Raw genomic sequence first — 13,673 nt, forward strand, 5'->3', positions numbered from 1 at the left:
AATAATAATGTAGACAGCTTTTTGGGTTTGTTTGGCTTGTTTGCTTTGTTTTTGCATGATCTCTCCAAAATCACATCCATGCCCAAATCCGAATCTTTCTTCCTCTCCCCCAGAAAACTATTATTATTATTATTATTATTTTAGTCTAAACATAAAACAAAAGACAATAATTAAAATTGAAAATTCCTATTTGCTCCCCTCCACCCCTTTCTCCTTCTAACTCATTCCTCTGTTTGATTCAGACATGGGCACCCTTCCCGATTCCTTCTTATTCTCTCTGATTTTCCTCTTCACCGTCGTCTCTCCAGCCGCCGCCGCCCTCCCCGGCGATCCTTCACTAAACCTTTTGCTTCCTCACCCAATTTTGTATCGCTTCAAGGCCATACAGGAAACTGTCTTTGATGCTTCTCCATCTCCCCCACCGCCGCCGTTGCCCTCTCCTCCTCCACCGGAAGACAAACCCGTCTACTCTCCGTTCCGGCCTAGCATGGCGGTGGTTGTCGGCGTTCTCACTACCACTTTCTCTATCACGTTCCTTCTTCTTCTCTACGCTAAGCACTGCAAGCGTGGGAATGCGGTGGTGGTTGGGTACTCGAGATATCCCAATTCGGTGATAGGTGCTCCGAGCTTCACGACGAGGAAGAACTCCGGCATTGACCAGGCGGTAATTGAATCGCTGCCGATTTTTCGATTTGGGTCGTTGAGCGGTCAAAAGGAAGGCCTTGAATGCGCCGTTTGCCTCGACAAATTCGAGCAAACGGAGATTCTTAGACTCCTTCCGAAATGCAAACACGCGTTCCATGTCGAGTGTGTCGATACTTGGCTTGATGCCCACTCTACTTGCCCTCTCTGCCGTTACCGAGTCGACCCGGAGGACGTCTTATTAATCGAAGACGTCAATATATTTCTCTACAACCCGGCGCCGGCACCGCCTCCGCTGCCTCCGCCGCGGGATTCAAACTCCAAGGATGTAGTATTGAACTTAGAACAGGGGAGAAAAAGTGGTAAGGCTGGATCCGGGAGAGTCTCCGGCAGACACTCATCGGTGGGTGAGAAGCGAACCGGTGAATCCAGTCGCCGAGATCCGGCATTGTTGAGACGATCCCTCGACAGCAAGAGCAGCGAAACGGTGGCCATCGGGTGCTTCGATCGGCACCGGAAGGACGGGCTACTTTTGCCGGACGAGAAAACTAATCAGAATCAGAGCAGATTCGAGCACCGGATCATAGTGTCGCCGAGGGCGCCGGTGGTGGTACAGGGGCAGCAGAGATGGAGCGATGTACATGCGTCGGATTTGCTGTATCTACGGTCAGAAATGATAATATCTGACAGCCGCAGGTTCTCGGTAGCTTCATTACCACCGGAATTAAAGAGACAGCGACGGATGGGGATCATGGGGAAGCATGCCGGAAAAGGGACCGGGTTGATGATGGCAGACGTGTAATAAATAACGGTGTCAGATTCAGAAATCACGGACCCAACCAGCTTCTAGAACAGAGCAAACCCTCCCTCCCTCCCTCCCCCCCCCCCCCCNCCCCCCCCCCCCCCCCCCAAAAAAAAGGGTAAAAAAACAGAGTAACCAACCCATTCCAATTTTCTCCACTCCACCAACCCATCACCGTCGAAATGTACCGGCGGACGGGGGTGCTGGCGGCGGAGAGAGGATCGGCCAAAAGGGGAAAACAGCGGAGGGGGAGAGGGAAAAGCGGATCTTGAAAGGGACATGGAGGGCAATAGAATTAACGGGGATGAGAAGGGGATTCTTAGTTTTTTCTTTTTATATATGTTAAAATTAAAAAAAAAATAGATTTTTTTCTTTTTTGTGGGTAGGGAAAAATAGTGTAGGAATAACGAACCTATAATTTTTATTTTTATTTTCATTTTGTTACATACCATGTTGTCCCACGTTTCATGTTTGGCTCTATGATGTGCTCTTCCAATGTTCTATGTGATATGATATGATAACCTTTTTTTTTCATAGACCGAGAGTCGATCGAACATTTCATTCTTTAACACGATAACACCCGATAATCAATCTATAAAAATTCAAACGAGAGTTTGGCTCCATGCCTCTGCTCGATCTTGAATTTCTCGAATAGAGGAGACCATTTGGCATGATTCCACTCGATCATATGAACAACAGATTCCTTTGATTTAAATTTAATTCTCCAAATTGAGTTACCATTTATTTTGAGAACAAGAAATAAGAACGAATATATATATTTTTAGATTTAATTAAGCCTATTTTATGAACAATGAAATGGCTCCAATGGAGTTTAAGAGAGTAAGAGAAAGGATAAATTAAACAAAAAGAGTTCCAATGGTTGAGAGTCGTTAATCGTTACTTCTCTGTTTCAGATTTCGGGAGCGTAAGAAATGTTACGCGCTATGACGATCGATAGCTTATCCCTGAGAAAATTGGTATCCGGAATCGAGACTCAGAGACCCTGCAATCTGGAGTCGTCTTCTACACCCAGCCGCTTTCAGTTGAAATCGATATCGATATCGAAATCGAAATTTCCTTCGGTTCCACAGACCAAATCTACGAAGCTTCGCATTGAATTTCATTCGAAGCCACACCATAGCCTCAATAAGCTCCCGTTTATGCGAGTTCGCTGCTCCGTCTCCGCCCTCTTTCACTGGTTAGTACCACTGTGCAAGTTATTTCGCTTTATATCTCTCTTGTTCTCTCCCTCTTTTTATGTATTTTCCATCAAATGTTGAATTGATTGTGAACTTTACCTTTGTGTATAGAAACTGATGTAGAAGCATTATGTAAATCGTTGTTATCAGTGACTGATAATGGCTTTCAATTTAGGGACTCATGGAGTTCTATGTTGTCGAATTGCTTAGACATTTCTTGGAGATGGGCTACTCAAATCACCTCCTATTACTTGTTCTTTCTTAGCTTAGTTGCACAAGCCCACGATTATCCATCTCCTTCTGTTAGATATCCTTGTGAAGATGTTAACGAGTATTATGCTAATGTAGCACAGTTAACAGGTGAACCTCTTAAACGTAAGCTAAATTCAATCATTGCTGCACATCATTCCCTGTCCTATAAAGAGGTACCTTCTAGTTTTTATTATGAACTTTTAGCTATAGATTGACTGCTTCTTCTAGCTCGTTTAATACGTCAACTACGCATCTATTGCCGCTAAGATGATGTAGTGAACAGGTCTGGGATGCCATCAAGATTCTTGATGCTGCTGATGTGGACAAACCAGAAGCCTCATCAGAAATGTAATGCTCAATTTTATTTGGTTTGTAATTTCCATTCATACAAATCTAATTATTTCATGGGAATGCAACTTTTTCCGATTTTCGTGAAGCGGGCATGTTAGTTAATTGCACCTTAGTATTCTACATAGTTAGTGAATTCTACCAGAATATTTATTGTCAACTTTTACCACAGAGTGGAGATTTACTCGCAAAGGATTGTGTCAAAGTCGCTAGCAGGGAAGCCTGAGGGTTGGAACAGTAAGTTCTTGAGCAAACTAGTTTTTGACCTCAGGCTCTAAAGGTTTCAGTTTAAATAGCTTTCATGGGAATTTTCGTAAAAGATTTGTATGACCATTACATACTTTATTGTAAGAGATAGAACATTCAGTATGTGGTATAGCAAAACAAACTAATAGCAGCACTCATATATGAAGTGTTATTTCAGGGGAGCATTTGTGGCCTCGCTCTTATGGGCTCAGAAGAGGTCCATCCCTGACCGATTTGCAGAATATCCATCCAGCAGATGCAAATGGTAACTTGAGAATTTTCCATTCTAGCGACAAGTTGATGAAAGTAGTTTGATATTAGTAACTAATTGAAATTTGTGCAGTGAATTCCTCCCGGGGGAACAAATATTTTGGAGAATGCCAAGTTAACTCCCCAGAATGTATGAAGCCAGCCTACAAGGAAGCTGCTTATGATACCGAAACAGACAAGGAAAAATGGGCACCACCTAAGCGCGTAAGAATTTTGTTAAACTTTTGGCAATCTTGAACTTAAGATTCTTTCTTCCACAGGAAAAACGATTACGGATTCAAAGTCAGAAACATTGCAATGGTTAAATATTGAAGGCAGTAATTACTAGAATCATATTTTTTCTTATATATCATGATTTTCTTATCTGCAATGGTTTTCACTGGCAGGTTAGAGGAGATATAGCACGGGCAGTAATGTATATGGCAGTCTGTTATGGGTTCCACCTTTCTGATTCTCCAGACAAGGGTAAGTTTCAAGTAAAAAAAATGCAGTAATAGCCGTCCAATGCAATCATTTATATACATTTAAAAAAATGCATTGGTGCATTTACACAGATATTCTTTAGCCTCATGCAGTAGTTTAATAACTTTTTCTTTTCACCGTCTTTTAATGTTGGAAATTACGATAAGCAGAGCAGTGTTTGAAGAGAGGGAAATTCTTTTTGTAGTGCTAGGATTTCAAGTTATATTAAGTGATAGTCCTGGGTTTAAGGTAGTGCATGGAAAGCTTAATAAAATATGATGTTGTCATTCAGGATTGCTGTGTTTTCGCTTCTGTGGATCAGTGGGATGGGGCCTGAAACTATAATAATCCAGGAACAAAAATTTGTATTTTTTTTTCTTCTTAATTTACATAAAAATGGTTGTTCATATTTTAAAAGATTCATCCATCTTCTGTAGGAAATAAGGAGATGGGCTTAATTTCCACATTGTTAAAGTGGAATAAGAGTGATCCGCCGTCAAGAGAAGAGAAGTTGAGAAATGAAAGAATATGCAAGTTTTATCAGCACAATAGAAATCCGTTTGTTGATCATTCAGAATACGCTGATCTAATTTGGAAGTAAATTTCTCCAACTTGTGAAAGCTCAAAGTTTCTTAAGGGGAACAATGACCAATGTCAGTCACAACCACAAGGTAAGAGTTTCTTAGAAGGAGATATTCTTTTGTCCTAAGCGATCTTCATTTTTCTCAATCTTGGAAGAGGAAACCATGAAGGTAGCAATGCATAATATGAGATTTTGGCTTGTATTTATTCATGATGAAACATGTACAAGATAATGTTTCATGGAAGTTATAGTTCTTAATGAATACCCAAAAGCTTTGACATATTAGGCTAGGCCTCGGGTAGATTTGAACTTGTTAATATATCCCGTTATTTCTTCGGGTGAGTGGGTTTAGGTATTCATTTAGTTCTAATTGATGGTGGGAGATAATACTACAAGAATTAGAGTTTGGAACTTCTACTATGATATTATCATGTCAAATTGTCTTTAAACTCAAAAGCTTAAGTTGTTCAGATATGAAAAAAATTTAGAATAATGCACTTTCTCAAGATGGAATGTAAGTCGATGTAGTAAGCATTTTGTTACTACACTTCGATGACATGTAAACAATGCAGATTAGCAGAAACAAAGTGAAATTACATTAATCTCTTTGGTGAGAATAATCTCTATTTAACTTACTATAATTGTTCTGTGAAAATTGAGACACCAATGTCCTGTTGACATAAAGAATGAAGACCACGTTAAAACTATATGATAATTAATTTAATTCTCCTGCAATGTTTAAAAAAAATGCAATGGCTAGGTAGTCAAAGAGCCAGTTTCTTTTCCATGACAAAGTAGGCATTGGCGTTGCCTTCACTGTAATGGAGAAGGAATGGTATCTGCATGATTAGTCAACGAGAGATCTCTGTTCCTTTTAGGCCTTCTTTCCAAGAAGGCTGGTTTCAAAGGTGTTTGAATGATTTCAAATTTGTATGTTAACATGGCAACAATCTCAGACATTGCAGGTCTCAGGTCGCCATGAGGCTGAAGGCATAACAAAGCAACCTGAATTACATGTACTACATTCTTCTCCACATATCCATCATCCTTCATCTTTGGATCCACAAGCTCGATTAGTGCAGACCTCTCATATAGTTTCCATGCCTGTATATTAGTATGGTTAAATAGTCATATCTGAATACCTTAGAAATTGATAAATACTGGATCATAGTTGTGGGATTTTATACGTACATATTCTGGAAGATACTGCATTTCTGTTGGTAGAGAAAGATTTGTGTTTTTTCTGCCACTGATGATTTCAAGTACAAGAACTCCAAAACTGTATACATCTGCCTTTTCTGACAGTTCTCCCCTAATTGCATATTCTGGTGCTGTGTAGCCTCTGAACAAATGAAGGGCATGTGATAAAGCTTTAATTTATAAGATGTGCCTGACAGTAAATGAAATTAGACGAAAAGCTTACAGAGTTCCAGCAAATGTAGTGCTTAGGTAAGCTTGGTCATCTGGGAAGAATCTGGCCAACCCAAAATCTCCAATCTTTGGCTGAAATCTGTCATCAAGAAGAATGTTGCTTGCTTTGATGTCTCGGTGAATAATTCTTAGATGGGAATCCTCATGTAGATACTGCAACCCTTTGGCAATGCCTCTGATAATCTTCAATCTGGTATTCCAGTTGAGGAATTGATCGCTTACCCCTGTTTTGTACCAATTGTGATATACAACGTTATTGTCTTGTAAGGTAAAGGGCAGGGAAGATCACATCAGATTGAGAAGGACTACTAGTACTACCATATATTATGAGATCCAAACTCTTGTTCTCCATGTATTCATACACGAGTAGCCGTTGAGGCCCATCTGAGCAACAACCGAGCAGGCGAACCAGGTTCTTGTGTTGGATGCTTGTTATCAGTCTGACCTCTGATAGAAACTCTGGTTCTCCTTGTTGGGATTTGTTTAGTGAAAGTTTCTTAATTGCTACCAATCTTCCATCTTCTAGCGTTCCCTATAAGGGTAGGTTCCCATTTAGTCCTAAGCTAAGTTTCTACGGAATAGAATACTTCAACAAGAGGGAGTGTTAGGTTGATCTTTTGCCCAAATTATATCATAAATTTTGGCATGAGGTTCCAATCATTTTTATGCACTTACCCAATATAGACCCTTTTCACATGATGGTGCAAATGTAACAGGAAAGAATTCATATGCATCAATTATTCTAGTGAATGAAACTCATACCAGATAGACGGGTCCAAATCCTCCCAGGCCTAGAAGATTTGCCGGATCAAAATTCTTTGTTGCCTTTTTCAGTGTGTGAAAGTCAAAGTAACTTATTGAGTGGAGATTTTCGCTTAACAAATCTGCCGATGCTGCAACGTGAGGTGAAAGCACTTACTTTTTTGCAGTTTTATAAACATTACTAGTTTCTTCAGATCTAACAATTAACTCTGTTACCTTGAGTTGTTCCTGTTGGTCTTAATAGCTTCACCACTGTATTCGGTTTGAGCAATTTCCTAAAAATCAATATGAGAATCAACAAGATCACCAGCACAACTAGCATCCCCAGGAAAAAGAAGAAAACTGGAGAATGTAGCAGAGATGAAGAGCTCTTCATCTGACCTTCAGAGGTTCCTGGAACAACAGCATGTAAATTTTGTTGGTTTCAATATGAAAATTGAATTCCTATGAAATTACTAGAAAGAGTGAAAGCACCTACAACTTTAAATTTGTTGCCAAAACAAAGGCCAAAGTTAAAGTTCAGTTCCATATCTGGTATGAACTACTGTCAGAATCAGTGTGGAGCTTGTAAATTACCTTCTAGTATTCGGCGAGGCATCCCTCAGTTGGCCTGCAAAACGTAAATGAAGAAGTTTGCAACCAAATATTAAATTCAGGTTTCCCTTTCTCTGTTTTATTGTCTTTGCTTTCTTGTGTTATCTGTTTTATTGTCTTTGTCTTTTGGGTTTGAAGCAGCAAAGCTGATCTCTGAAGTGTGCTGAAAATGCTTCAGCTGAACAGATGATGACACAAAACCAGCATAGTTTCTGACGAAAGAGGTAAACAAGTGGTGAAGTGTGTATAATTCCCTCGGATCTTACAAATTCTCATTTGTTCCTACTGGCAGTTGGCCCTCTGATAGAAATATCCAAACTTCATTTTCACAATTTTTTTTAGCTGATATCGTAAAAATGGATAGGGACGTTTGTGTGAGATCTCACATCGGTTGGGGAGGAGAACGAATCATTCTTTACAAGGGTGTGGAAACCTCTCCCTAATAGACGCGCTTTAAAAACCGTGAAGGGAAGTCCGAAAGAGAAACAATATAGTTTGTCTGTGGTGTTGTTTATTGTTTATGCTAGTTAGATCTTGTTGTGATATCCATCCAGACACTGATGGAGTTTGCTGTCAACAACAGCTAATTGAAAACAACAAGAAATGTGTTCACGGTACGGCTTTGTTCTTTGTCTTTCTTTCTTGTTTTTATGCTTGTTCTAGAGATTTCGTTTTATATTATAAGAATAGAGGAGACTCAAATCTATTGGAGTATATTATTATTTCATTTTTGTTAGGAGTCAAAATATATCTTCAATTTAAGTAAGAGAAAGAGAAGAAAAACAGAGGTGGGACAGAGACCTGGCGGTGGTGGTAGTGTCAATGCCAATGCATTGACCGAAAACACAGACGAGATTGGGTCAAAATACAGAATTCCAAAGGCTTTGACCAATCGTTTTGATGTTTGGAAAAAGAAAGTCAACATGAATGTCAAATCCAAGATTGTTAAAGAGGAATTGAACCGTGAGTTACACTCCTTTTCTTAATCATACGTTTTTTTATTAGAACGTCAATCCCAATTAATTACCCAAAAAAACACAACCAAATCATTCTCTTTCTCTTTCTCTCTCATGTTCTGTTCACCAAAACCAAAGTTGTCTTGTTCACTACCTGTTTGTCTTTTTTCCTCTTAGGATCTTGAGAGTTGAAAATTGGGCTTTTTGAATCAGCGCCCGCGTAGGAGAAGCTCAAACCCATCACAGGACGAGAGAAAAATCAAGGTAAATTACTCATTTTTCTTCAAGTTTTGTGTCTATCTGATTCATGGCCTTTTAGTTTTGTGGCATTTAGATGATCAAACGTTAAAATATTTTCTGAAGTTCACAAGATCGATCAACTTTAAACTTGGAAATTCAACTACTTCTGAACTTATAATATAATGGATAAAAAAAGAGCTTGAAATGTAGAGAGAGAAACAGAGAGTAAATGGGAAAAGAAAGTTTTTATTGGAAAGTAGTTTGGAAAATTGAATGCACACTGTCCATAGTTGTTTGTCAGCTGCTGCTACAAAAAAAAAAAAAAAAAAAAAAAACGAAGAACAGCCCAATATTCAATTCCCTTTCTGTTCACCAAGTAGAATTCCTAATTTTTCGTTTGCCTTTCTGACCCATTTCAATTCAATGCCCTTTCCCAAATCTGGGATGTGCGTATCATATTGGTGGGATTTCATTTTCCTCTCTCTCTCTCTCTCTCTCTTCATATTTTCTTTCTCCTTAAAGCTTCCATCTCTCTATTTACCTTGTTGCCATCACCTTGAATTGGAAACCTCAATCAAATTTCATGCATCTTGTTGGGTTGCTTTCACCCATTCCATTCAAGTGATTACAGTTGTGTGTGTGATAATATCATCTCTAATGGGTTTAAACTCTTTACTCTTTCCTTGTAAAGTTTGAGCCTTTTTGACTTGAAACAAATGGGGACAAGAAAACATCTAATGGGGTTGAGTTTGAAGAGCTTTTGATTTCACTGACATAAAAGTTAGGCTATATCAACAAAAGAAATTAGAACAAACTCAAGGCAAAACAAAGCTTAAGACATACAATAATAATATGATCTTAGTTTCTTCTACTTATTGTGAAGTGGGTTAGGGCCAGTAGGAACAACCCTTTTCTCCTCAGAACTACTGGTAGCATTATTGATCATCTTCTCAGAGCTTGAGAAGAAGCACTCACAACAATACAGCTTCTTTGACTTGCACCTTCTGCTACTCTCCATGGCAATCGTCAAGCTGTTGTTGTCTCTGGTACTGTCTTGAGCCAAGAACAACATCTTCCGAGCTCCGACGACCGAGCCGATGCAGACAAAAACCGATAGCGAAAGCACCAAAATGCTGGACTGAGCTAGCCTCATTGCGCCAATTAGTTAAGAACTTTATGATTTAGAAACCATGAGAAAGGTGAGGATGAGAATATATATATACTTGAAAAAACAACAGAATGAAGAATTTACACTTGAAAAGTGACCTGTGAAGGAGGGAGAGAGGAAGAGAAAAGGCAAAAGGAATTGGCAAAGTGAGAGAGAAAGAGAGAGAGAGAGAAGGGAAGAAGATAAGGAGTTAGTAATAGAGTGTGAAGAACATTAAGTAATGGTACCAATTGGAAGAAACATAAACAGTAAAAGACTCTTTTTTATGCATCAAAATCGCTCTCTGATCCAAAAAAAACCTCTTCACCAACCCTCATTAATGGCCATTGGATGAAATATCATAAATAAATTTAAACAAGACAAGGATTTGTAATTGGGAACTGTAACAAAAGCCCAAAACACAACATTCTGTTCTCATATATATATATATAGACCACAACCAAAACAAACAAAAAAAATATCAATTCCTCTCAATAACCAGTGAGTTATGGAGGAAGCTTTGTATGTTCAGGACCTCCTCGTGCTTCCAAAGGGCCATGTGCCATTAAAAGCTGACATTCAGAGAAAAGGGTAGAGAAATAGCAGAGGGAAAGCTTGGGGGAGACGTTCATGGAGTTAATGAACAAAAACTTTAATCTTTTTTATGTTTGCTTGGCTTTGCATTCATAGTGTGAGTTGTTTGTTAGTGTTGCCGTCCGTTTGGCCTGGCCTGAATGATGAAAATCTCAGAACTTTTTTATGGCATTGAATTAAAGAGGGTTGTTTTTCTGTTGGTAAGGGCTTTTGAATGCTTATAAAACTTGAAATTGTGTGTCATAAGATATCGTAAGAGAAGTCCCCAACATTATGCCGTGGTCGGTCCAATCACTGATGGAAACGTATTGAGGCTCCAACTCAGGCACTTTTAGATGCATGTCAACTAAGAACAGGCTTGACTTGAATGTAGAGACACCTCCACCACCACACAATTTGCTACCCACCAAGTATAAACCATCATAAGTGGCTGAGTAACGCCTAACAATCCCTCTCCTACGAAAGCCAAACACCACTCCTTCCAACTTTTTAAAAGGTGACACCACCTTAGACTAAGTACTCACCCGAGAACTCGTATGTAATGGTTCAAGGCTACTACTAATCGATATTATCTTTTTTGGACCTTTACTTTCGAGCTTCCCCTCAAAGATTTAAAAATCCGTTTGCTAGAGAAAGGTTTCCACACTCTTATAAAGAATGTTTCGTTCCCTCCTCCAACTGATATGGAATCTCACAATCTACCCCCTTTAGAGGCCTAGCATCCTCACTGACACTCGTTCTCCAATCCAATCGATGTGGGATCTCACACCTTCTACTACGAAAAAAAAGTTGTGATAAGAAACACTCGTACTACGGTTAAGCAATCCTCTTCGAATAATTCATCCAATCCAAAGATAGCTATAATATCTTGCTGTTCTTATCATGTTCATAGGAATGAAGTAAATAAATCATCTTTTTGTTTAGATGCTCTAAGTTTTAACGAACGGAATGTGTAACATGTCGTTGTACTAACTTAAGCTTAAGTATTTGGTGGCAATATTGACAATTTTGTGACCATTAAAAAGGGTGGAAGAAAAAGGAAAGAAGAGTTAAAGAGATTAGAGAGGTTGAAAAAGCTCTTAGTTAGTATGCCTCCTCAATTAATTTATCCCAAAACTAGTAACACTTTAATGACTTTGCACAGAAAGGCAATTATTAATTAATAAAACTTAGCTGAGCTGCAAGAATGATTAATTTCCTATAAGCCCTCAAGTTGAGAGGGTTAGGGTTTGAGTTAGAGAAATAAATGAGGTAGGGCTGCTCTAATCTTCATAACCATTTTTTTTTTTAATGTTGCTTTACTCAGCCTTGAGAGACAAATTGATCTATAAGGCTATGGGTAGAATATTAAAAAAAATGTTTAAATTAAATTAAATTATATCATTTTATTTAATATTGTTCGTGTGTCGTTAATTAGTAAATCCCATGAAAACTTGTTACTAGCGATGAAAGCTTTACATGTAAGTTGTTTATATCTTTTTCATTCATCTTTTAGATATTCGTTGGCTGTCAGTCGAGGTAGATAGCTTTCGAGAGTTGTATAGTTATAACAGGGGTCGTCTCAGGGCATTAGCCCATCGATAAATTTTGAGGTTTTTTTTGTATTTTGTTTTGAATTTTGTATCCCGAGAACTTTTCCACTTGAACAGCACCAAAAGTAAGCCTAATTTTTTAATTTTTTTATATAAAGAAATAGAAGAAAATTACTTTTGGTTGAATCAAATTTTGGGCATGAAAAAAGAAAGATTTTTTTTTTTTTTTTTTTAACAATATTTCAAAATAAGTTTGAAGGTAATAAATGAAGAAAAGTCAATTTAATTTTTTGTGTGGAGGCAATCATTTAAAATGAAAGAAAAAAGTGTCCCTAAAACCCAAAAAGTCTTTTATTATTATTATTTTTTAATTATCTCTATACAAATAGAGTAAGCTAAATAATTCCCACAACTTTATATTTAATCCTATGATTCAATCTACAACAAATTCTAATTCACTTTTTTTGAATTAAAATTAAAAAACGTCCTTTCGAGAACGTTGATCATTAGCCAACACTTGACCCTCCTTACTTTTAAGGTTGGTTTATTTCAAGGTTCATCAAGAGTCTCTCGGTCAACTCTCAAAACATTGGTTGAAGGCTCGATGAACCCTAGGGGACTTGATCAAGCAAACTAAGATGACCCATTAAAGGATTCATGAAGTCTATACTAACCTTTCAACGAGTCAGTCTTCTAGATCTCTTGGCTGACTCCTTTAGAGATCGCACAAAAATAGAGCTAGTCCGTTTTGGTGGGTCAGCCGTTTCGTGACTATTAACTCGTACTCTTCTTAGACTTTCTATATTTAAATTCCATCCCAAACAATTTTGATGTAATTATAGTCAAAAGAGAGGATTAGTTGTGAAAAGTCAGAGTGAATAAGGACCTCCCAAGAAATATATTATGCAAATGATGAGTTCTATATTTTTATCAACTAATATTAAATATTTAGAGAGAGAGAGAGATAAAGAGCCTAATTTTATTTAATTTGGTGACTTCCATTATTAAATTTCATTATTTGTTTAATATATTTTCATCATAATTCATTTGCTTTTGGTAATTAATAAATTAATTATGATTAATGAAATAATTTTCTTATTATTATTATTTTTCCTGGACTTTGCTTCTTTTATATTATGCCCTCCTATTATTTGCTCAATAAATTCTTTGAAAATTCCAACAAAAATAAATGAGTCACATAATTTTGTTTATTTGCATATAATTTTATACATCTAATTCACTTATGTTATATTAATTAATTATCAGATAGCTTTAATCTTAAAGGTTAAGTTTTAATTAATTTTTTATAATTATTTCATCAAATTACGTGCTACAATTTTTATGCCAATTTCCCTATTAGTTTTAACACAAAAAAAAAAAAATTATAAACTCATTCATTTTAATAAAATAAGCTCGAGTGAAATTGACCATTAAATAATTTTTTTCGAGAAAATTTTTATTAGAGCGTTGAATTTGTAACAATTTTAAAAATTTAACATTAGATTTCTAATAAGTTAATCGTGGACATTTGATTTACATAATTAATCTTTATAATTAAATACGTAAGCTTAACAATAAACATTATAATTGATGTAAATGTATTTGTTTTAATT

At 37.3% G+C, this 13,673-nt stretch overlaps 3 protein-coding genes and 1 long non-coding RNA gene across 9 annotated transcripts; 3 read left to right on the top strand and 1 right to left on the bottom strand.

Annotated features, from left to right (window-relative positions):
• Positions 1-44: 44 nt before the first annotated feature.
• Positions 45-5,347, top strand: LOC111437573 (RING-H2 finger protein ATL43). Of its 2 annotated transcripts, XM_023075611.1 has the most exons (3): positions 45-1,511; positions 1,547-1,884; positions 5,337-5,347. In XM_023075611.1, exon 1 carries the CDS (start codon positions 245-247, stop codon positions 1,442-1,444), a length of 1,200 nt encoding a protein of 399 aa, XP_022931379.1. In that variant the 5' UTR covers positions 45-244; the 3' UTR covers positions 1,445-1,511; positions 1,547-1,884; positions 5,337-5,347. The 2 variants fall into 2 exon arrangements, with proteins under 2 accessions (XP_022931379.1, XP_022931371.1); XM_023075603.1 differs by lacking the exon at positions 5,337-5,347 and having other exon boundaries at positions 1,547-1,978.
• LOC111437594 (extracellular ribonuclease-like) lies at positions 2,292-5,066 on the top strand. 3 transcript variants are annotated; one of them, XM_023075635.1, is made up of 8 exons: positions 2,292-2,642; positions 2,819-3,068; positions 3,179-3,243; positions 3,404-3,480; positions 3,668-3,754; positions 3,833-3,963; positions 4,146-4,224; positions 4,659-5,066. In XM_023075635.1, exons 1-8 carry the CDS (start codon positions 2,377-2,379, stop codon positions 4,820-4,822), a joined length of 1,119 nt encoding a protein of 372 aa, XP_022931403.1. In that variant the 5' UTR covers positions 2,292-2,376; the 3' UTR covers positions 4,823-5,066. The 3 variants fall into 3 exon arrangements, with proteins under 3 accessions (XP_022931403.1, XP_022931412.1, XP_022931421.1); XM_023075644.1 differs by having other exon boundaries at positions 3,416-3,480; XM_023075653.1 differs by having other exon boundaries at positions 4,146-4,225; positions 4,508-4,783.
• LOC111433876 (cold-responsive protein kinase 1-like) lies at positions 5,169-6,764 on the bottom strand (the record flags this gene model as incomplete). Its single annotated transcript, XM_023071131.1, has 4 exons — positions 5,169-5,908; positions 5,996-6,146; positions 6,228-6,459; positions 6,554-6,764. Coding segments are annotated over 4 exons (885 nt in total), but the record flags the coding sequence as incomplete, so codon positions are not given.
• A 79-nt stretch (positions 6,765-6,843) lies between these two features.
• On the top strand, positions 6,844-12,183 carry LOC111437678. Of its 3 annotated transcripts, XR_002709468.1 has the most exons (5): positions 6,844-7,653; positions 7,733-8,205; positions 8,329-8,554; positions 8,725-8,811; positions 12,024-12,183. It is a non-coding gene; the product is annotated as an uncharacterized LOC111437678 (long non-coding RNA). The 3 variants fall into 3 exon arrangements; XR_002709466.1 differs by having other exon boundaries at positions 6,844-8,205; XR_002709467.1 differs by lacking the exon at positions 12,024-12,183 and adding an exon at positions 10,467-10,993 and having other exon boundaries at positions 6,844-8,205.
• Positions 12,184-13,673: the final 1,490 nt, after the last annotated feature.

Source organism: Cucurbita moschata, unplaced genomic scaffold, assembly GCF_002738365.1.
Source record: "Cucurbita moschata cultivar Rifu unplaced genomic scaffold, Cmos_1.0 Cmo_Scf00003, whole genome shotgun sequence".
Lineage (NCBI taxonomy): Eukaryota > Viridiplantae > Streptophyta > Magnoliopsida > Cucurbitales > Cucurbitaceae > Cucurbita > Cucurbita moschata.